Consider the following 25,498-nt stretch of genomic DNA (forward strand, 5'->3'; position numbering starts at 1 on the left):
AATTACCTTTTAAATACCTGCCTCTTCTTTCTTAATCACATTTAAGAGATCAAGATAACCCATGAGAAGATGCCACCTTTCTCATCGTTGCTCTGCATCCTAAATGGAGTTCTGATAACAATTGTTGAATTCTTTGGAATTAACAAAGTTCATTTATTGTCATTAAATGATTTTGTGCTTATATCACTTTGAGATCTGAGATCTGTAGGGCAAATGTTACCAGTTTGTTGATTAGGAACTGAAAATTGAGCTCACAGAAGCAGAGAAATAAGGCCATATAGCTCATATACACAAGTAGCAAAGCTAATTATTGAGCCAAGCTCTTTTGACTCTAGGTCTAGTTTTCTTTCCAGATAATCACAAAAAATCAATATGTACAATGAGCTGAAGAATTTTAATTACTATAAATATTGTTTCTGAACTGTTTGGAAAGGATGATATTGTTGCCAGAAAACATTGGTAACCCTGGAGTCACTTGTGGTTTTTTTGCCCCAAATTGGAGTGCTACATTTAGAAAGTACTGAATAGGAAGAAAAAGTTTTCATAACAAGGCATATAGGAATCCATCACACCAATCTATTTCCTGGGGGAAGAAACAAGAAAATTAAAAATGTAAAAATAAGCAAATAAAATAATGGAAACCTCTATTCCTGAACCACAGCCCAATTAATAGGATGTCATTTATTAGGTTCTTGTTACATGGGTTTTGGAGAGATTTTGAATAATTGTCAGAGATTAGTTTATTATTTTAGGAAATCATGAGTGTGTTAGAAGGAATTCTTGTACTAATTCAGAAGAAATTCTGAATTTTGATTCTTTATATACTTTAGAAAAAAAATCTCTGCATGGTCATGGGTCTTGCTATTATCTGACACTCTTCTTTTGGAGATAAAGGCTGTGGAATAGTCCTATGTGTTACTGAGTGACAAAGTGTAGTAGGTATGGAAGAAAGGATTGAAATTGGCATTCAGTATCTTGGTTTCACAATCTTTCTCTGCCTTTGAGGACATTGGGCAGGTCACATGCCTTATATCTGAACCTCGTCTAAATTCCTGGATAATCTTGAATTGTGAAAAAGCTTTGTTAGTACTTAAGAGGTAAAGTCATATATCAGAAGGTGACAACCACATAATTAAACTTGTACTTGAAGATGATTTACTTCTTTTTTAGTGAGTGATTTTCAAAGGCATCATAGGTAACTTTAATTTGTGAATAGGCTCTTTTGTCAATTTTGGATCCCACTTTGTATAATGTCAAAGCTCTGTTTTTGGCTTCAATAGTAAATCAAAGACAAACTTTCACTACATCTCTACTTGCACGAAAAGTTGGGAGTAGTCCTTAGTATATATGCCTGCTACATAATAATTGCTCAATACAGTTAAATTATTATCGAGTAAATACTTATTTTCACAAATGTTAAAATATAATTACTGAGTTATATATGGGTTTAGGGCTCTTTAAATCAGCAAAATGCTCTTGTTCTTATGCTTCTTCTGGGTTTAATATTTCCATTTTCAGAAATGTACTTCTTTCTCAAAGTTTTTTTTTTGTTGTTGTTAATGAAGACAAAGCAGTCAGCCTTTAATATTCTAATGCCATTCTTTGGAGGGCAATAATACATTCTGTGTTTGGACTCTGCCCATGTTCTCCTGCATTTCTGCTTATTAACAAAGTGTTCTATAACTAGGAGTATTTTGCTCTCAGATGGCCCTTAGCAAAGTGGTCCATGACCCTTTGCATTTTGTTACATTAATGAAGCCATTTGAAGGATAAACTTGACTTGATAATTAAATATATCTGAATTTATCCAAGTTTTCATACTGATTGGAGGCTCTGGGAATTTCTTCTTGTAGACTGTTCTGCTTTGTTTTGACTTATGTCTAGACATTCATTTTTTAAAAGACAGTTATCATCATGTGGGGTGCTTCATATTATGGAGTGAGATCATTGGTGGGGCTTAAATGTTGAATGATGGAGCTAAAAAAGGGCTTAGAATCAACTCAAAGTGAGTTAATGTATAATAAAAGTGAATAAAAGCTGAGTGGTGATTCATGGCAGAGAGACCGCGGGCTGACGTGCTCTGCTTTGTGCATTACTTATGGATTTCTTGACAGGATGCCATGCATGGGTGCTAACACATAGGTTCCTGACTCCACTTGTCAAGTACTGTATCTAAATGTTCCATTCAGAATAGCCACTCTGGGAAGCATTATGCAGTGTTCTCTGGGCTCTACTCTGATTTAAAATGCTCCCCAAAATATATTATTACTAGCAGTCACAATAGAGAAATTTTGGTTATATTTGGTAATGCTCTAGGAAGGAGAAGTAGGGCTTAAGGGAAAAATATATAGGATTTTGAAAGTACAAATTTGCAAATGTGGTGCATACAATGAAATGACAAAAATGCTTTTTTCCTCCACAATTCTAGAGGGTGCTGAGGAAAGTAGGCAGACCTCTTCCTTGAGCAAGACATTTGAGGGGGCAGGAAACTAGACTCTGTAACCCTGTGGGAGTTGCATATACCCATACGTTCACAAGTTGGCACTGCCATTGGGAAGGTAGCAGAGCACAGGTAACAGTGGAGTTATGGGACAGCATAATACCATGTAGAACATGATCTGACCCTTCCTCTGTGACAACCTTAGTTCACCAGGAAAATAACCACATCACCAAATACAAGTGTGAAATACTTATAGGAAATGGACAGAGCTCTGCACCCAACTCTGATGTGGGATGAACCCTCAAAGTCTTGTACTTTCTTTCAAGAGCAAAGTTAGAGGGAGTTAGAGAGGCACAGACAATAGGACTTTGAGCTATTAGTGGAACGGGGGTTCAAGGTTAAGTTATACCAGAATTTCTCAATGTAAGAGAGGTCCCAAGATATTGTTAAGCCTTGCTTCCTGAGTATCTCTGAGTGTCTGTGCTAGATGGAAACAGTGCAGTATTTTCTTAACATCTTTAAATTTAGAATGGGGAAAAAGTGATGACAATTGAAGGTATTCTTATCCAGGAATAGGAATCAGCCAATGAAAGGGAGAAGGAGAATTAAGACATATGAAATACCATGTACCAGGCAATGTGCTTGGTATCTTCATTACAACAGCCCTACATTATCTGCCTTTTAAAGAGAATAAGACTGACATCAGAAAATTCATATGCTGATGATTAAAAGCCACACTGTAAAGAACTGTGTATTTGACTCCAAAGTTGTTTTTGTCTCTTTAATACCTTGAATTTGGGGAAGAAATATTTCTCCTAAAGTTTGCAAAACCTAAAAACAAAAATTGAGCTTAAAGGTTGCAGGGGAACAAGGAGAATGAAAAACTAACTCTTATTTCTGCACAAGGGTTTATGACTACAGCACCTAACAAAGATATTCCTATTTACGCTGTGGCATTAAGTCCTTATGGAACATATTTTTAAAGTGTTTCTGATTTAAGGATTCTTATGCTGAGAGTGGAAAACAGGTATATGCTAGGTAATATTTGCAGTTAAACTTGAAGATTGATTGCAAAACTTTCCACGACACTAGCAACTATTGTAGTGTGGAGGTTTCAGTATTGATTAGGGAGTCTGATAATTGTGCATCCTGTTTCTTGGTTGTTTTATTGTTAGCAGAAGGTGTGTATTTGAAAACATGCTGACAGAGGAAAAACTCAGCTGCCAGAATTGGGATTCAGATTATAACAACATCTCAACTTAGAAAATAAAATGTTATTCTGAATTCTTTCATGAGCCATGCTAGAACAATGCTATAGTTCACCTGTCATGGGATGAGTTTGCTATTTAGCTTTTTCTAAATGCTCTCTCTTTTAGGTATTAAATAAATCATTAGAAAATAGTTAAGTATGTGGAAAAGTCTGTCCTAATACAGACTTGCTTTGCTTTTCTTACCTTTGCTCTCCAGTGTGTGGTTACTATTCCTGATCATTTTTCTGTTTGAAACTAGACTTTAGAAATTCTTTCTTTCTTTCTTTCTTTCTTTCTTTCTTTCTTTCTTTCTTTCTTTCTTTCTTTCTTTCTTTCTTTCTTTCTTTCTTTCTTTCTTTCTTTCTTTCTTTCTTTCTTTCTTTCTTTCTTTCTTTCTTTCTTTCTTTCTTTCTTTCTTTCTTTCTTTCTTTCTTTCTTTCTTTCTTTCTTTCTTTCTTTCTTTCTTTCTTTCTTTCTTTCTTTCTTTCTTTCTTTCTTTCTTTCTTTCTTTCTTTCTTTCTTTCTTTCTTTCTTTCTTTCTTTCTTTCTTTCTTTCTTTTCTTTTTTTGAGACAGAATCTCACCTGTTGCCCAGGCTAGAGTGCATGGCATCAGCCTAGTTCACAGCAACGTCAAACTCCTGAGCTCAAGCAATCCTACTGTCTTAGTCTCCTGAGTAGCTGGGACTATAGGCATGTGCCACCATGCCTGGCTAAATATTTTTCTATATATTTTTAGTTGTCCAGATTATTTTTATTTTTTTAATAGAGACAGGGTCTCGCTCTTGCTTAGGCTGATCTCAAAATCTTGACCTCTGGTGATCCTCCAACCTCGGCCTCCCAGAGTACTAGCATTATAGGTTTGAGTCACCATGCCTGGCCTTTAGAAATTCTAAATGGGGCATAATTTTAGCTGGCTCTGCGCTGGGAATCCAGATGCTAGCTAAATGCATCTCTGAAGATCTTGATCCTTTCTGAGGGAGCTGTTTCCCTGTTCCTCATTCCCCTGTGCTTCTCTGGCTCTACAGCCCGGTAAGGGTGACACTGCAGACTGAGATGTGGCCTCCTGTTACCTCAGCCTCACCCAGTGGGGGCTGGGAAATCAAAGAGGATATTTTAAAATGTAGAATGTGAATGATGGAGAGGAGAGGAGGTGATGGTGATCCCCTAAATACAAGTAAAACTCTCACGGCTGCCAAATTTTAGTGGGTATTTAGTTGTCTTGCTTCTAAAAGTCTTGGACAAAGTCCCTGATCATGGAGCTGAGAGTGCCTGGGAGGCATCCAACCCCTTCTTCACCTGTGCCCCTCCCTGGGGAGACAGCCCGTACCGTGCTCGGCCTGCCTGGAGTCACAGAGCTCATTTTCTAGCTGTCCCAAAGGAAATCACAAAGTCAGCCAGGGCAGATATACGTTTCTTTCCTTCAGAAAACCATAAATTCAGCATTTTCCACCGATTTTTAGCTTTCTGACATGCTAAACATGGTACTCAAAATCAGCGGACTTGGCTTTAAATCTCGGCTTTACTACCTATTACCACTCAAATCTTCTTGAGCCTTGGTATCATTTAATATGTGAAAAGAATATATATATATATATATATATATATATATATATATATATGAGGATGAATTGCAAGGAGGATGTGAAAACACACTGTAACACATACTATACCTTTCTAACATAAGGGGCCATTATGTTGTTTGTCCTGTCTTGCAATCTGCATCCTTGGTCATGGGCGCCAGCCAGCTTTATCACGCTGTGTTAACCTAACAGACGGAGTGGAGCTTCTTTGCATTTATCTGCTTCTTACCGTTTGACTAGAAACCCGTTTGAGTGTACAAATCATGCTGGCCTTGGCTATGAGGCCCAAACATTCAACAACAGATTGTTAATGCACCAGACTCACTTTCGGGTGCTATGATCTGGGTCGCTTTGTGGTGTTAGTATAGCGGTTAAGGGAACAGGCTATGGAGGCAGATGTAGCTGGATTCTAATTCTAGTTCTGCCACTTACTATCTGTATGACACTGGGCAAGGCGTTCATTCTTCTAAGCCTCAGTATATTTGTGAAATATGAGCAGGTATGAAGAATAAATGAGGTAACTTATATAAAGCACTGGCACAGGGTATAGTCCTCAATAAAAGGCAGTTAATTTTATGTAATTTAGGGTGGTGAGATTTCCCATCACTGGGGATATGTGAAAGATTTAACCAAATGACAGAGAAAACTTTGACAATAATAATAATACCTTATTAAACACTTAAATATATCCTAAACATAGTACCACTGACATCATTGAATGACTTAATCTTTATGGTATGTATGAGGTCAGCATTCTTTTCATCCTACAGATGAAGAAAAAGAGATTCAGAGAAGTTAATATCTCTCTCGAGAGGGGTGGCTACTAATCCTTCCCCAAATTACTTCCTTTTATAGCTCCCTGTTTATTCATTTGTGCTAATAGTCTGACAGTCTGAATGGATCCTGTTTTTTTGCTTACCTACCTATTGTCTCTTGTTTCTTCCTAGGATGAAAGCTCTTTGAGGATCCCTACTACTCTACCTGCAGGGACCAACGTGAAGGTGTGGCACCTAGTAGATGCAATACACATTCAGGAAATGAATGAATAAATGAATGAATGAAGAAACAGTTCGCAGATGCTATTCTAAGTCCTGTTGCCTCTGTGGAATTCCATGCTGCCATTTTACACTTCCAGTCCTAATCACAAATGTCATGATTATATTGTGTCTGGTTTCTTGCCTACTATGTAAGATCTTGAGGGCAGGAATAATGGTTATTGCATACTTTTATCTCTAACTTCTAAAACAGGATTTGGCATCAAAAGTGCTTAAAGCTCAAAATTAAAATCAATGTGTAAAGATTCCTTCTTAAAAAGGGACATGATAGATGAGACTGGAATTACAGTGAGGAAAATTTTCTGGGAGCAGTCTGTTATTGTGTAGAAATAAAGAATTATTGGCTATATTGCTATGAAGAATCTAGGAAAAGTAAAGAATTAAGGGGATGCTAACTCACTATGATTTATGCTGAGTTCACTTCCCATTACTAGATATTGATTGACACTATGTTAATATGTACCAAAGTCAAATGGGATTTGCCTCCAAAAGATACAAATCTCACTTTGACAGGTATTCTTGTTCTGTACTTTCTGTCAACTGTCATATTCAATCATTTGAGGCTTCTCTGTCACTCAGGAAGTTGTAGAGAGCGATTTCTCATGATTCCACTCTGCATACAGATTACCAATTTGTATTTTTAGAGACAGTTGAAATCAAGGATTCTCTAATATAATGAACAAAGCATTTTCTTTAGGAGATACAGAGTTAAAATGCAGGATAGCAATGCGCTAGCTGCTAATTTAGTCTGCCAGTGATAAGCTTGAACTTTCCTAGTTCTGGTCATTTGGTGGAATCTAAAAATACTTATTTGCTATGTATTTATCATTTATTTATTGAGCACTTATCATGCAACCAGTATGTGTGCTAAGTACATAATATTTTCACAAATAAACTCTTAATTAGTAATAGTTCAGGGGTCAGCAAATGTTTACTATAGAGGTCCAGATAGTACATATTAATATTTTAACCTTTGCAGACCGTACAACCTTTCTTACAACTACTCAACTCTGCCAATGTAGTGAGAAAGCACCCACAGACAATACGTAAATCAATGGGCATAACTTTTTCAGTTCCATTTATACTTTAATTAGGAATGCAAGCAGTAGGGCTTGATTTGGCCCATGACTATAATTTTCCAACCCATGGAATAGTTGAACACTTTTAACAAAACAGACAAATGCATATAATCTTATATTTCAAACTACTGTTATGATTTATGATGAATTTTTCAAGTTCTTCATTCAATTATCAACAGAGCCCATGAGAAATATGGACCAAAACAATGCTGGCTCTCAGCTGGGGGAGCACAGTTTTGATTTAAAATTTTATTTTTCTTATGACAAAATCATAATTAGCATTATCTCTCTACCAATGCCTAAAAGAATATGATGGTAACACTGTCCTTTTAGTAATCTTGAGAGTTCTTTTCTAGAAGGCATGCACTTTTGTGGATGATTAAATCAGAAGTAGTATAGAAACAGTACAAGAGGTACTTGGAGAAGATGCATTTACAGATTGGTGGTAGTTGGCCCTCCTGGCCCTGAGCAAGCCAGTTCCTTGGTTTTTCTATCATATTCTCCTAATTTACATCTTCATTTTACAAATGAGGAAACTAATACACCACTTACAAATGGCAAAACAAGGATTTGAACCAGCCAGAAGAGTCTCATCATATCTGTCCTTATAAAGTTAATTGTTTCTTATTCCCCAGGTGAGAAGGACTGCATAGAAATTGTTATACTTTCTCTTACAAAAAATGAAGAGAGATAACACTGTATTTGGGTAAAGGAACATTTATCAAAAACTTCTCTTAACTACTGACCTACCCAAAGGTCCCTATTCTACCACTGGAAAATTTTTCATTTTTGAATTACAACGTAAAATACATTTTCTTTTAGAATGAATATTATAAAAGTTTATGAAATATAATTGAATAGTGTCACTAATGCTTTATTTCCTGCATATAAAAGCCAAATGACTTATGTAGGCCAGCCTGGCATTTCAACATTGCATCAGTGGGAAAAATTTTGTGGAGTTTCAGGCATTGATTTATAAATGGCACTCGCTAGTGCCTGCATATGGACTCAAACGAGCAACACACTCTAAAAATGGGCTATTTATTTAATATCTCTGGCTGCCCTATTTAAAATTATACCCTTCCTGTTTCAGCATTTCATTATCCCCCTCATTTGCTTGTTTTTCTCTACAAACTGTTACATCATAATTTGATACAATTTGTGTATTTGATTTTTTATTCCCTGTTTCTTCCCTTGCCCTTAGAATAAAAGCTCCATGGGACAGGGATGTTTGTCTTATTTGTTCATGGTTGTGTTCCCAAAGTCTAAAACAATGCCTGAAACATTCAAACAGGTACTCAGTGCATTTTGTGGAATGAATGCATGAATTTGTCACACATATAAGAAAAAGTTCCCTTTTTTACTGGGCATATATATATGGCCCACTCTCTGTACCTCATCTCTGAGATGCTAGTACCATGGGCAAGTGTGTGAGGAAGTATAGTGTCACTATCAGAAACTTTGATTAGATGCTATGAGTAGACTCCCTGCTTTTCCCTTTGTTCAATGGGTGACCTTGAGCTTAATGTTACTAAATCTTAGACCTCTTGTCTTTAAAATTAATAGAGGCAAATGGGATGATGTGTGAAAAATCTCTTAGCACATGCCTGGCACATATCAAGAGCTCAATGATATTACCTATTATAACAGTTAGTAAATGACTGACACCTATACAAAATGGGACAGATTATTTTCCAGGTTACATTGTTAGGAGAAAGACCAGACAAGTAGTCTAGTGCATGATATTAACTGAAGAATCTAAGCTAGAATATTTAAACAGTGATCCTTGACCAGGGAAGTGAGGGCACTAAGGAGAATTATAGGGATCACTTGGGGGAATTTTCAAAACTTTCCACACTCTCTGGAGAGTCAGCAATGCTGTGTCAGCTTCAAAATTTGTATTGAGACGCACCTCCACTACCGAAGGGAAAATGTATAGCTCCTCAGAGATTTTGGATGAAATAAATGTTGATAACAACAAATTTACAGTACATTATTAAGATACAAAATTTAAAATCCTCATGATGACTGTAAACAGGGCAATATATATAAAATAATGGCTGGTTAGTATACAAGGAAATCACTACTCATTCCAAAGGCTTTTGCTCATAGCATTTCCCCGAGCAGTGCTATGTAGGAGTTTATCAAGATGCTGTACTTCAGAATGCAGGCATTCCTATTTCTCTTTAGGGAAAATGGTTTTGTGAATTTTATCCTTGCTAATCATCATTCTTCAAGTTGTCTTCATGATAAATTATTGGTACTCTCGAAAGAATACTTTATATTTCTCGGTGTTACTAAGGAACTTGATTTTCTAGCCTTCATTTTTGGTATTGTGTTGGGTCACTTTAGCTGAGACATGAAGGTGACCTTACTGAATAAATAGAATTCTGATTATAATAGCTTTGCTCTGTAACTCTTTAGAAGATAGCAGCATTATAAGACCACGAACTTACATGTAGGTATCAGATTGCAAAAAAATTAGCGTACCTTCCTTAAAGGCTATCAAGACCTCCATAATGAACACTAAAAATTATTTGAGATGACAACTCATTCTGCCACAGCCCAGAAGTTTCTGTCTTTTGCCTAACAAGGCATAGTGAGGACGTTGAATTTTCTTTCTTCTGGTGCCTCAGCGTTCATGATTAAAAAATTTTTAAAAATCAACATCTCTTTTTCCACTTGTGGTATATACACAGACATTTGTCTATTTTAAAACTTGTTTCGATGAGAACAACGAGGCTGATATGATTTAATAACCTCTCTGGATTAATTATTCTGAAGAAATGGGTGGAGTTGAGGAGGAGCCAGCAATGGAAACTGTTATTCATTAGCTTAAAAGCCACGGTCAATTACAGCAGTTTTCTACCTGTCTCAATTTCGGGTCTGCGTTGGATTTTGAGTGGCTGACACAGACTCCTTGAGTTGGGACAGCTCCCCTAAGAGATAAACAAGCATCCTGCATGATGCTAAAGTGTGAAGGGAGGTGCATTGACAGAGAAAGCCCTTCTGGTTTTTGCCTTTAGTGCTCTTGAGCGTCTCGGTGAGACACAAAACCAGCATGCTTTTCTGACTGAGAAGAGTCAAGCACCCTTGATCTCTGTTTATTAAGTGTGTTTGTGCCTCGTGCCACCACATTCCTTTGAGGTAAATTCAGCAGCAAGGTGAAGTCAAGAACGGTGTGCAAAATGGACTGTGTTGCTTTTGTCTCAAGGCTAATTGCTTCTAAGTGTGTTTCCAGAATTTTTTGAAGATAAAGTGGAAAGGGCCGAGATATTTAGGGGGAAGGAAAAACAGGCTGTGAACATCAGACATATCATCTGGAAATACCTATAAGGAAAGATCTGGCTCAAGATTGTGAGGAAGGAGTTATTGCCCAGGAGCTGGTGCTGTTCACAAGGTTTTGGAGTAAGGGATTTACTGAGGCACCTGCCTTCCATTGATTTGGAGTCAGGGTCTCAGATGGGACTTTGTGTGGCAAATGAATAAATCCCTGCTCTGAGGTAATGCATCACATCTGCTACAGCCTGGCCCTTTGTCCTGAGATTCTTGCCTCAGTGAAAGGGAATAAAGTGCTACCTGTGAAACTGCACTGCTGGGGGGTGTGTCACCCACTCCCTGCAGCCACAAAGGAAACAACCTTGAGGACAATGCCAGCTAGCTTTTGGTCAATGAAATGACTCAACTAACTATGTTTAGTGGGGATGAGTCTCAGAATCGACCCACTGGAAAGTTTAGAAGTCACCTGTAATTTACTGCCACACCGGTTTGTCTTTTACACACGAATCCTGTTATTTTTCTGCCTGTCACTTCTCCCACTTCCCACAATGACCATCCATGCCCTTTCTCCCTGCAGTTATCCTCGTCATTCTACCTCACTGAGAAAATAGAGAACAGCTTGTAAGAATTCACCACTTTCTGTCCCATAACCTAAAATTGATCTGCAATCATGATCATCCTTATCTCTTGTCCTTGTATCTTAGTCATTCCTTCTTTAATTCACTCATTTATCCACCTATTTATTGACAAACATGTATACTTTCATGTGGCAGACATTGTGCTAGGTGCTGCTGATGGACCAGTGAGTTAGACACAATCTCAGCTGTCAAGGAAAAGAAAGATGACCCCTTTTGTATTCCTTCTTGCCTCCTCTGTCAATATTGACTATTTCTCGTGTATCTACAAATAATTCCTTCCACTCTACTAGCTCTTTTCCATCAAGATTTAAACAGGCTCAGGTTTCCTCTATCTTAAGAAGTAAAGCAAAAAAACCAAAAATACACTGCCTTATTTCTTCATGTCATTATTGCATGTTCTCTCTCTCTCTCATAATTAAGCTTGTTAAAACATCAGTCTATTCTTACTCTCTTTTTACTTTTTACCTCATCAATGATTCATCAAATCCACACAGTGTAATGTATTTCCCTCAACACTTTATGGAAACTACCCCTTCAGAAGTCACCATTGTCCTTTTTGGGTGCTTTTTCAGTTCCTATCTTTGCATGTTTTCTATTGAGCACTATTGAAAGAGTCTCCTTGTTTGGCTTCTGTGACTCTTCTTTCTCCTGGTTTCCTCTGCCCTCTCTGACTATTCCTTTTCTGTTTATTTCAGGATTTCAATCCAATTCTCCTTAGAATTCTAGCTACTCTAAGGTTTCTTTTCTGTTCACAAAATTTCCTCCAGTGATAACATTTACTCTGGTACCTTCAACAAACCACTTGTATACTAATTGCTTCCAAATCTATATCTCTAAACTACATGTTTATTCAAAGCTCTAAATCTATATTTCTAAGTGTACCTGTGCGTTCTGTAGATGCTTCAAGTACAACATGAGCAAAACTACACTTAACCTGCCTACCCACTGAAATCTGTTCCTCCTCCACCTATCGTTCTCATTTAGGTAAATTACACTATCCAATTAATAATAGCAGTAGCTATTACTTATTATTTCCATGATCCAGATACTATAAGAAGTACTTTATACAGATTTTTGTATTCAATCTTAATAACTACTTTGTGAGATACATAATGTTATTATCATCCTTATTACAGATATACAAACTGGGGCTCAAGGTTGTAAATTAACTTATTCACATCACATAGTCAGTGGCCAACCCTGGCTCTGACCCCAGTTGGTGAGACTCCAGAATTCAGGCTCTCAACTGTCAAATGGCTTTCTCTTTCAATGGTCCAAATAAGTCACTTTTGACTCCTTTCTCTTCCACTTTCTGTACGTGTACTCACACCAAGTCTATTAATCCTCTTCCAAATGTATCAGTTTCTTTCTATCCGTATTGCTGTTTACCTTCTCATGTTAGGTCTCTGCAGAATGATTCACATTATCTTGCCCATATTGTTGTAGTCCTAACTGATATCCTTGACTTTGAGCCAATCCTTTGTCTACATTGAAGACAGAATGGTCTTCCTCAAGCATAAATCTGATTATAACATTCTCTGCCAATCTTGTCCAAATCCCCCATTTACTAAAGACCTTATTTCCTGATCCCTGCTCACCTCATTAGTCTCATGTTTTGTTGCACAAACTTAAGGAGTTACTTGCAGTTCTCTGGACTGATTGTGTCTTTTCTGGACTCTGGTCTTCACCTGTATAGCTCCCACTGCATAAACAGTTTTCTTTCGCTTCTTCATCTGCAAAATGTCTATTAATCCACAAGGCTCAGCTTAGAAGTCTCTGTTTCCAGAAAGCCTTTCTGATGCCCACCTTACTCCAAGCCATCTTGGTCAGGTGCCACTAATCTGTGCTTTTTGCTCTGATAACACTTATTTCTTTATGGCTTTAATTAAGTCTACTATTATTTTTTTCTATTCTTGTGGGCAGAAACACTATTTTGGTTTTTTTTTTTTTTTTTGTATCCTAGTGCCTAACGCAGTGCTTACATATAATAGGTTTTTAATTAAATCATAGATGAAGAAGAAAGTTCACATCTGTCCTGAACCTGCATATCTGCTCTTTACTTTCACTATTTTCCCATCCTATAATAATGTGTTGGAAGGGATTGTAATAATTTAACTAGCCCATGCTCATTTCCAGGATAGCACCTCCACTGTGCACTGCAATTGGTTGATAAAAACGTATTGATTTGATTGCTCTTAACTTATTCAGAGAGATGTCTAATTGATTCCTAAAGAAATCCCTAGAGTGTCCATCCTAGCACTTTATAATCTCTAGTCAAATATTTATCCTGTAAATTTACCCCAAATCTGAACCTATTCCTATTTTCTCTGATAAAACAGAAAATATATCAGTGCATTCTTTTCTCCCATCCTCCATCCTCCCCTACTCAAATTTTATGTCTGCAAAATCTTCCAAATGTTTGCCAAGTAGAATCAGTCATAAAGCCGAACTCGTATCAGAGGAAACATGGCAGGGTGTCAGTGCTGCACATTGTTAGGGGCTTGAGTCACTTGACTTTACAAAAATGATATTTAAAAATTCATGGGGTGCTCTGCATTCATCTTGCCTCTGTCCTCTCTCACTCTCACGATGGGGCCACCTCTCTCACTGAGTCACTTCCTTATTTTCTAAGCTAATAGCTGTTGCTTGCAGAAAATGCACTGAATTTTCTCATAGTCATAAATCCCGATAAAACTCAAACAACAAAGGCCCGGAATGGGAGAGGCATAGGATGCTTTATTTCCTTGCAGCTACTACATAATTATGTTCAGGGCAATTTATTCAAGGAGGAGAGCCAAAAGTCACCAGTGTTGTTTATGAAAAGTTGCAGTATTTTCTTTTCCAAAATGTTATCTATTTTTATTTCAACTAAATATGGCTGTCAAGTGTTTTACATTATTCATCCTAATTCATGTGCATATGTGTTTGGCTTTGTTTAATTTTCAGAGCTAATTTAGCTTTAAATGTATTCTGGTTCTTCTCATGCGCCTCCATGCAGCTCTAAAGTGTGGTGTTTGACTTCGGTGGCAAGGCCATGACTTCTGCTTTAGATAAATTCGTGTTTTTACAACTACATCTTCCCTTGCTCCCTGGCTCACCCTTCTTTCTTTACTTTCTCTCCCAATTAGGACCATCCACTAAAAATCTTTGCTTTCCAGACTTACATATAGTAAGCACCATTTTCTTGTTGTTTCTTCTGTATGCCATACAGCCTAACTTGTGTTTTCCAATTATCTTGTGTTTTACTGAAAGTTCTAAAAGACAGTACTATCATTGGTTCTTCAGAACAGTGTTTGGCATGAAATTGGTGCTCAATAAATGTTTATTGAATTAAAGTGATAATGGATGAACAAAACTGGAAAAATGATGAAAGGGTCATATTTTAGAGGGCTCTAAAAATCAGTCAGAGAAGATTGGAGCCATTTCTTTTTGAAAGAAGATGATGTGGGCAAATGGTTTTAGGAAAATTAGTCACATAGGGACACTCAGATGGATTTATTCTCATCTTTATAGCTCTGTTCATATTGTTTTCCTTCCCTGGGTTGCCATCTCTCTGCTTCTCTGTGTCTTCTAAGCTAGCTCTGCTATTGTGGAGGAGATTTCAGGGGCTCATGGGAAAGCCAACAGCTTTTTAAATAACAAAGTGAATTATAATATTATCTGAATCTGCCATATGTCTAAGTCAGGCTGTCCTGTTTGGAGGGGGAAATCTTCCCCAAAGCTCTTATCTACTAACATAATCACCGCTTACTTGCTAGTTGCACTTTGGTTATTTTAGAATTAAAAAAAGATTTGTTAAAAGATAAGAAAATTTAAATTAAAATCAGAGTAGGATATGGCACAAATAAACAATAACTTTTTAGGGAGCAAAATAGAGTGTTGGACCTGACTGAGCCCCCAAGTATGCATGAATGTACTCTTTCACACTTTCATCTATTATATATTCATTATGCAAATTCATTACATTTTATATATACACATACATATTTATATATATTCATACACACACAAACACAGAAGTATGCTGGCAAATGTTTAACAATCATCTCTCCACAAAAGAAGAGAGGACACTCGATTGTCATAGTTTCTGATTTCTCCAGTGTAAGTACTTCATCCGAGACCAATTTTAAGCAACCAGTGTGATGGCTCTGAATGCAGTCTGGGGAGAGAGAGGAACAACTTGCTCTTGCAAAGCCTGTCCTCCTTGGCTGCAACATGCCACTGTGTACATACACTCTTGGGAGCTTACTATGTGACAAATGCAGTGCTGAGGATACTGGGGACACAAGGCCCTCCTCTTAAGGATATTGGTGACAGTGGGAAGACAGACAAGCTAACAAGTGTGATGCACAAGAATTATTAATGTATATGCCATATAGTAAAAACACTGGAAGAACCCCTAAGCTATATAATTAGGAATTTAACTGTATAAATATGCCTGATAAATTTAGGGAAAATTTGATGTGATGATTGGGCATCGTTTGACTTCAGACTTGAAAGATAATGGGAGTTTGCCAGATGAAGGGTGTTCTGGCAGGTTCAAAAACTACAAACAATTTAGAATTGCAGGAGTGTAAAGTCTAGATTGGGAGAGCCATGAGAGAGGAAGCTGTAAATGTAGGAGGTGGCCAAGATCTTCTTTGTTAAGCTAAGGAGTTTAACCTCAAGCTTCAGGCACTGTGAAAACTATTTTGACAATAGCTGTGTGTTAGCGAGATCTCTTAGTCAGCAATGGGCAGGGTGATTTGGAGGAGAGTGGAATGGGAGTCGGAGAGGCTGGTGAGGTGTGTCCTGAAATGGGGCAGTGAGAGGTGGTGACCCAGGACAATAGTGGTGTGAGTGACGTCAGGCAGCCAGGAGAGTGATGAGCCAGTGCTTAGCTCCAAGTGGGGGCATAATAGGAGAAAAATGCACTTAAAAAGACTTCTAGGTTTCTGGCCTGGGAACCTAAAATAGGATAGAAAGGAAGAGGTACAGGTTTATAAGGGAAAATAAAGGGTTAATTTTAGACATATTGGATTTGATGTAATTATGTGATGTCCAAAAAGCAACTGCATGGATGGGTCTGAAGATGTCTTGTCTAGTCTGGTTCAGATTTCCCTCACTGGACAACTTCCTTCCATGGCCCAACTTCAACAATATCAGACTATTTCCTCCCTGAACGTGCCCTGTTCTCGCCCATCTACTCCCCCCTTTCTATCTCACAGTCTTTCTTTTCTCCCTGACTTCTTCTTGCTGCTGTCAGACATTCAGCCTGTCTTTATAGGTCCAGTTCAACTACCAAGTACTCCAGAAAGCCTTCATTCATCTTTGCTCGTCCCTCCCCAACGCTGTGTCCTCTATCATAGAACATAATGGTCTGCTCGGCATTATTTGTGCACATGGACGACGTTGAGCCCCTTGAAGGTAAAGAGTTTGTCTTTATATAATCCCTGCAGCCTCCACACCTAGGGCAGTGCTAGATGTTTTTGGGTGTGAATAAATGTTTAATTAAATTGGGAGGATATTGACTAAGAATGACCTACTGCAAAATTTTGCTTAATGTTGGCCCCGCTTTAGATTTATAACTTTTCCTTTTCAATTAAATCATTGAGGGAAAAAAAAGTACAGGAAACTAAGGACAGAATTACAGAGCAGCTTTTTCCTGGGAACTCGGGGTATCTGCATTTTGAAGAATTCAGGAGAGGCTATGTAAAGAGGAGCAAAGTAGTTTGTCATTTTAAGGTTAGCTACTTTTAAGATTGTGGGGCCAAATTGAGAGTTCTGTAGGAGTGTGGGTTTTCCATTTTCATAGGCATATAGAAAAGTTGATTTTTCATTACTGTTGAAATTATGGCTCAATGCTACAAATATAAAATTGGGAATAAACAATGTGTATTCATCTAAATCAAAGAACACAAAACACATAAATGCAGGAAATTACTATTTAGTCAATTTATGGGATATGTACAAAATCTTTCCTTATACAGAATGTAGATTGGAAAATGGAAAGCTATTCTTTAATAAAAATAAAACAGCACACTTAGCTACCCATGCTAAGTGACCAAAATTACACTTTCTCCCTTGTAACTTAGAGATCTTTTCACTATTAAGGATACAGTTGAACCAAGACAATTGGAACAAATAAAACAATTAAAAATGAAAGATGAGCCTGTGAAAACAGCCTCAGTAATCCTGGGGAACCTCTAATTTAGGCCTAATGCTGAAGAGTTTAGTATCATTAATTTGCCTTGTGAGGTTAATTGTTGATTAAGCTACCTGAGCAGGATGATTATCGAGCAAGGATTCTCTTGGATGTAGGTGGTGCTGGCAGTTGCTTAAGTTGTACAATTTACGGGACTTTATGTTCACCACATGCCAACATTATGCCTCTTTTCCTTTGTGTCTTAAAGGTTTTTCCTTGTTCATGATGTTTTCTTTAAAAAGCAAATAGCCCTGGAGGCAGGAGTTGGAGGGAGGCAGGGGAGAAGAGAGAAGACATGGACTTTGCCTGCCTGTCTTCATTTTCCATGGGCACATGGGCATGGCTGGGGAGTGCTTAGGGACGGTCAGGAAGGTGCCTAGGGATACAAGGATCACTAAGAAGCACAGGAGAGAGGAAAGAGTAGCTGAATGGACAGGTGGGAGGGGGAGCAGACATCTCATTTGATTTCAGCAATGATGTAATGTTTCCCACCATTTTGTTGATGAGAAAACTGAGGCTCAGAGAAACTGACTCAATCCTAATCACTTTCTTTTACTCTGTGTTTTGTCTTTGGGAATATTAATTTCAACATTTTGGGTGAAAAAGCAGAAAGCAAAATTATATATACATTTTGGCTATAATGATGTAAAAATGATTCAGTCAAAACATAAGAAGAGGAATAAAACAAAATGATAATGATTTTGGTCTTTGAGAGGTGGGGTAAGGAATGACTTTTTTCTTACTCCTAATATTCTGTGTTTTTCATAATACACATGATTGTTTTTATATCATCATGATCATCACCATGACCACCAATAACAACAAAAGGCACATATTGGTTTAAAAAGGAAAGTTGCTTTTGTTTCTTGGACTACCAACATTCCTTCTAGCATGGTGGAAAACTTTTAAGAGTTTTATGGAAACAAAGACTATTTGATAGTTTAAGGCTTGATTAGTCCAATAAAACACATAATGAAAATTTTGCCATTAACTCTTGGAGCTTCTTTTAGGACTATGTTACATGGTTTCCCTACCAATTGTACTGTAAGAATCAAGAAAAAGATATTAGTGTGACTCCACTGAAAATAAAACCAGGAGCTTGATTTATATAAAACATTCTGTGTATCCCTGCATCCTGTGGAAAGTACACATTTGAATTGAATACATTTATTGACATTATACCCCTTTACAAAGATATTCAGGCATTTCTATGCTTCCAAAATAGAAAAGATCCAGTCAATTACATAGAAATACACTGTCAATGATAGAAATATTTTATATACAAAATGCTGAACACCTGAATTGACCAAACTGAGGGAATCTTTAGGCACTGCATACATAGAGCTGAAATGTAACAAAGGTAATAATTTCAACCATGCCTCCTTCATATCAACCAATTATAAAAAGCAAAAGGTTTAGTCACTAAGATAATCTTTTTGTCTACACGATCCCAAGCCATAAGTTCAAGTAATTTGTTTTACTGAATTTACTCAATATTTAGAGAGTTTCTTAGAATAACTGAAACTCTGAAAAACAGGAAAAAAATATTCTGGTCTGTATTTTCTGCATAGGGGACATAAATTAAAAACAAATAAGCAAATAAAAATCTCACTTTGTCCCTTATATTTTATTTCCTTTATAAATGTAGTTCTTTTAGGCTATGCACATTTGACTTTAATATGACTTGGTTAGAAAGACCTGACCCAGATTAGTATTTATTAAAATGTAAATTAAACTTGCCTAAAAGAAAAAAATGCACAGAAAATATTAAAATAACAGTCCTTGGGTTATAGAAGGTGGAGATTTGAACCTTTATTTTAGAAGCAGATAAAGCCAGATTAAAGGTCACTAATTTTGGACAAAACTGGCTGTGCTTCACCACTCTCATTCCCATTCATCAGGGCACCACTGTTCTTCCAGACTTGGAATCCAGTGCCATATCGAATTGTCCTCCCTTCATCCTTCATGTGTAATATGTTCACATTGCACCCTTTCTTTCTTTGAAACATCTCTCTGGTTTACACCTTACTTTAAATTCTCCTGTTAGAGACTCCTACTACCTCATGCTTGTATTACTACCAACACCTTCCAAAGTGGTTTTGCTGCCACCAGCCTCTCACCCTTCAAATCTGCCTCCCCTACAGCTGTCAGATTTCTCAACCCCAAATACCACTTTCAACATTGCTGCTCCCTGCTCGCCGCTCACATTCTTTGTTGCCTCTGCATTAAGTTCAAACTCTTTTCTCTGCCTACTCATCCGGATACTCGACACTTTCTCTCTCTCTCTCTCTCTCTCTCTCTCTCTCTCTCTCTCTCTCTCTCTCTCTCTCTCTCTCTCTCTCTCTCTCTCTCTCTCTCTCTCTCTCCCTCCTCACATTCCCTGCCTTACATGCACACTTCTGTCAGTCTAATCTTACTTTTTACAACTCTCCCAAATACATCATTCATTTTAAGCAACCAAGTCGCAGTATCCCATAAGTGTGCCACCCTATGCACCCCTCCTTGCCTGTCTCCAGACCCACACCATGTCCCGATTTTTTTTATGTTACGTGGAATGCTATCCCTCTTGACATTTACTTTCCAAGTTAGCCTCATCTTTCCAAAGCTGTCTCAAATGACACCTCTTCCATGAAGACTTCTTTGTTCCCTGTAGCCCCATAATTTTCCTTCTTTTCTCCGAACTCCCATCCAATCTATAATCAGGACTGAATTACAAGAAACATTACTTAAGTGCACTCCTATTGATTTATATGTCATCCCACGTTTCTCAAGGAGGTCATTTTGGTATTTGATAGCAGGTGCACTTCTTCATCGTACGGAACTGTCTTGCCCATTGAAGGACATTTGGCATCCCTCATTCCTGGGTGCTGACTGACAATAATGTTAATGTGACAACTCCAAATGCCCGAAATATTAAAAAGTTCTTTAAAGAAGTTGCTATACAATATACACATTTGTTCAACAAATAATCTTTGTTTAAGCTGTGAGTGTATAATTTTAGGAACAAACCTGTACTTCCCTTATAGTGGCCAACATATTAAAAAACTAGGAAGGAGCCTAATTAACACTTAGGTGTTAATCACCACTCCACTTTGGGTATCTTTCATAAGATGTTCCATTGAGCCCTCCCTCTGATCCTGGAGGTTGCTATTTATTTTGTTTATGGAGGAAAAAAACTAAGGTTCACAGAGTTCTGCATATTCAAGGTCATAGAGCTTGATTGGAACCCTGGCATTCAAGCCCAGGGTTGTTCAGAACCAAATCTTTGGCTTTCTCTTCCATCACACAGCCTCTGTAAATATAGCTTATCTGTAACAGCTTTGAAACGAGAGTGTGAACATGTACCAAAATTAGTAATTTAAAGCATATTATTAATGCTGATAGGTACTAATGGCTATAATGGAAAGAAAAGACATTAGACCAGACAAACAATTTTTTAGAATATATAACAAGAATATAAATTGGAGTCTAATGAATGAATTTACTCACTGCCCTTCCTTGATGCAGACATTAACCTGTGTTTGGTCTCTAATTGAGATGTACATATTCTTTACTCTCTTATTGTATTTGTTAATGTTTGTCTTGGCAGATAGTCAACAGATCTCTCTAAATTTCCATTAATCAACTTTTGGGTAAATAGATGGCCAAATATGCCTTGTATTAGTTAGCACTGCTAGATTCAAATCAAAAGAAATCTAAGAGCTGGCACTAGTTGCTTAGGTTTTTCCTTCTATCATCCAAATATTTTTAAATATTAGATGTTATATAAATCAAGCATTACAGTATCATTTAAAATGTTGTATATATGTTATTTTAGTTACAGTTCATTATTAATTTCATGCATATCTAAAACAGCTACATTTTTTAGTAGTTTATTTCACCTTGTGCTCATATATCCAATTAGAATTCATCATACATCAACTCATTTACAATTTAGGAAGTAATAGTGTGGATGATCCATATGTATACTTTTAGAAAAGTACACTCAGTTTCTACCTGTGCACACAGAAAGAACTATATCACCTGCAGAAAAAACATATGAGACAATTCAACCCATTTGAAAGAACCAGTATTGTTGGTTTCAAGTTTTCTTTTTCAACTATGAGAATAAATATTTACTGTCTATTTATTATGTTTAATGAAAAAAGAAAAGAAACTGAAATCTAAGCCTGTAAGTAACTTAGAAAAATTATGTAAATATAGAGAAATGTGCACATGATATAAAAGCATTGTATTCCTATATTGATTATAAATCATATCTACTATAGCAAAGTTGCACTTCATTCACTAGTAAAACCACTATTCAACTGTAACCACGTGGGCATTCAGGTGATCTAAAGCATAAAGAAATTTTTAGTTATGCTTAGGAAAATCAGACTAAGAAAATTTCAATTCAAATATTCTTTATAACAAATTGTGCTCGATGGGGACCCTTTTATTTCCTGAGCAGAGTGTGTTTTCAGATTTTGCCTGCTGGGACACTGTGTAGGGAGCTGGAAGAGAGGAGGATAGAATCTTTCCCACTAAGACTAACAAAAATAAGTACAGAACCTCTCTCAGTTATGTCTGAGTTGTGAGAAACTATAGAATGTAAAGAAAAGTTGCATTGTTTTACTTATCTATTCTCAAACTATCTTGTCAAATCGTTGTTGTGCAATAGAATTTTTAAAGGTAATTCTTTGTCATGCAGCAGAATTCTTCCCTATGGAAGCCAGAAATAGTCCAAATATTCTGATAACATTTTCAGAGAGACACAAACATTTTAAAGGTGGATTTCTGGAGTTTCTGTTTATATTTCCTTATATCTTCATAGCACTTGAACTGACACCTGCTGATGTGCTATCAAATTTTCCCCATCTATTTTTAGATTTTCAGTTGCTTTAGAGATAGATTTAATATGTAAAACAGAAGCCTACACTGTGAAACATTTGCGTGATTGTATTTTGATTTCAGCGTCATCTAAATAGGGCAAAGTTGATCCCATCTTACAAGGAACTCTGTCTCACATTTCCTCTATTGACTGGGAGGTTCAGTTTTACTTACCTGCTTCCTTGAAGATACTGTGCTGTTGAAACATCTATTAGAAGTATTTAAATTCAAATTCTTGTTCTGATGGGTTGACTCATTTTTCCATGTCTTAGAGTTTTCTTTAGGATCTGAAGGAATGGGATTTAAGAAGAGGATTCGAGCTATGAATCCATAGAGGACAGTGGCCAGGATCATTGGTACAACATAAAAGACACCAAAGTCCATTAGGTAAATCGGTGAATAGTAATTCCTGGAGATCTTGTAGCCACAGGACACCACGATAGCATCTTTGTAGGTGCTAATATTGAGATCCAGCAAAAAGAACCAGAGCATACAGTAAATGGATGTAAAACCCCAGACAAAGATGATGATCTTTTTGGCTCTGGAAAATGTGCAGAGAAACTGAGCTTTGATGGGGTGACAGATTGCTATGTACCTCTCAATGGTGAAGGCTGTTATTGAACAAGAAGATGCATTAATTCCCAAGTACTGGAGGTAAGTAATGCACAGGCATCCAACATAGCCGTAGACCCAGGAACCATAGATACTGTCCGTGATGTTGGGAAGGCCTGCAGCCACCAGGACCATGAGATCAGCTACTGCCAGACTCACCAGGTAGCAGTTTGTGGGTGTCCTCATGTGCTTGGTTCTCATGACCACCAGGACTACCATGATGTTGCCCACGATGCCCAGACCACAGATTACGAGCACAAGTAAGATGGTGACCACCTGGTATTCTAGAGCCACCACTGCTCGTGGCTGAAGCTGTGTTTGGTTCAATTCACTGATGGTCTCGTTTTCCATCTTTACCGGCTTAAAAGCTTCTCTCAGACATACACTTCTCAAAACATCTTCTGTCCAGTGCCCACTTTTATCGCAGTGGTTCTATCCCCCTGAGAAGAGTTATAGAACACATTCATTCACAGCGTCACCATTTCTTAGCAAGCCACAGTCACAGGAAACTCTCACTTCCTCTCCTTTCATCTCCCACTTTTTCCTACAGGAATAGGGCTCATATGTACTTCTGAAAACTTCTTTTATTGCAGTTGTAGTGTGGGATGGAGTACGACATAGTAGCTGTTTTGACCAGCTCACATTAAGAGAGACCAGTTCTCTCTTAATAAAGAAAAATGCTTAAGAGAAATAGTAAAAGCTCCCTGTTTTGAAACAGTGCCCAATTAAAAAAAAAAACTAAACAATGTCTGCTTACAGAAAAATAAATACTAAGAAACATCTCAGATGCTTAAGAAAAGTATAATAAAAAAGAAAAAGGTACCAGAGTGAAAAAGCCAAGAGGCTCGGTGATCAAGGTGGGTGGGAATTTAGCTGTTGCCTCCTCTGCTCTCAAGAGGGTGAGATCTCTTTGGTATAAAATAGCAAGCCTTTGAGCCTAGATTTTCCCCTGCCCTCTGCCCTACGTTATGAATAGAGAGCAATATTTCTTCTCTTACCTTATCCTCTGTAGTGCTGCCTGCTTTTCTGGGTAGATGAAGTGGTAATAGGTTCAAGTTTCCAATTCTGCAGAAAATCTCGTCTACTCTGTTTGATAGGGAGACCACTCAGCAGTGCTCAGTCCTCAGAACTGCAGTTCCTTCAAACCCTCGCAGCCCTTTCAACTAATGACAGCCCATACAGCCGCCGCAGCAGCAGGAGCGGCAGCAGCGAGGCTGTCAAATCATAGATCGTCCCCTAATGAGAACATTCTCTCTCTCTCTCTCTCTGTCTCAAAGGGAGACACACACACATATGCACACATTCACACACTCACAATAGCCATCAGTCCTCGCTGATGCAGAGTTTTCTCCCCTTGGAGGATTCACTTTTAAGTGTGCTGATGAAACATTCCTCAGTCTGGAAGGCTGAAATCATATACAAGGGGTCCAGAAGCAGCTGGTCTTGTAGTTGCTGATAGTCCAAGTTCTGCAGGAACTCCAGGACCCTGAAATAGATTTACACTCCTTGCTTGATAGGACTTCGGGGGTAGCGAATCCTTCTCTGTCTAGACACAGCCCTTGAAGCTTGAAATATCTGTCTGAGTTGAAATCAACTTCTTTCTCTACTATGGAAACCCTTACTGTTTCTCCAGTGAACCAGTAAAATTGGCTCCCTCTTCTCATATTTTATGAATGGAAAATGAGTTAAAATTGATTTCAAACCATTTCGACTGCATTCTTCTGAGACTCATAAAAAATTATGTTAAGAAATGATTTCAGCCAAAAACATCGATTTAAACCTGTACGTGACCTGTTAAGTTTGTTTTTCAACTCTGCTCTGGACCATGCATAGGATCACTCTAACTATGCTGGGTGTTTTTCCCCCTTCATTCATCCTCTGCACTAACAGCCACATGGACCACCTAACAATGTAATGTTCTGTCCTAATTTATTTCTAGGTTGAAAAATCACCTGGTGGAAATCTAGCTCAGTGCCACTCTGGTACCACACCTTTGAAATGAAATTTTATAAAACCATCTTTTTTAGAAAAATATACTTCTGCTTGATTATTAATTCTCTGCAGTAGCTGGTGGGCAGATCTATACTTTTTGTTTTACGGAAGCTCAGAAAACATGCCTCTGTTCTGCAAACACCAACGGAATACACCAAATGTTAATGTTTCTTCACTTTTGTCTTATTCACTGACATTGAAAAATAGCCCTGAGCTAAATTTCCTATATGGTGAACTTGTTGATTCTCTAATTTTTTTTTTTTTTTTTTTTTTTTGAGACAGAGTCTCACTTTGTTGCCCAGGCTAGAGTGAGTGCTGTGGCATCAGCCTAGCTCACAGCAACCTCAAACTCCTGGGCTCAAGCAATCCTACTGCCTCAGCCTCCCGAGTAGCTGGGACTACAGGCATGCACCACCATGCCCGGCTAATTTTTTCTATATATATTAGTTGGCCAATTCATTTCTTTCTATTTATAGTAGAGACGGGGTCTCGCTCTTGCTCAGGGTGGTTTTGAACCCC

General features: G+C 37.6%; 1 protein-coding gene across 1 annotated transcript in view; it reads right to left on the minus strand.

Moving 5' to 3' along the window:
• The window catches only part of TRHR (thyrotropin releasing hormone receptor), a 36,686-nt gene extending 13,319 nt beyond the window's left edge, over positions 1-23,367 (minus strand). The window contains exon 1 of the mRNA XM_012786296.2: positions 22,550-23,367. Within this exon, the coding sequence (XP_012641750.1) occupies positions 22,550-23,338 (789 nt within the window). The 5' untranslated portion in view covers positions 23,339-23,367. The remainder of the gene's footprint in view (positions 1-22,549) is intronic.
• Positions 23,368-25,498: the final 2,131 nt, after the last annotated feature.

The sequence above is a fragment of the Microcebus murinus genome, chromosome 7 (genome assembly GCF_040939455.1).
Source record: "Microcebus murinus isolate Inina chromosome 7, M.murinus_Inina_mat1.0, whole genome shotgun sequence".
Classification (NCBI taxonomy): domain Eukaryota; kingdom Metazoa; phylum Chordata; class Mammalia; order Primates; family Cheirogaleidae; genus Microcebus; species Microcebus murinus.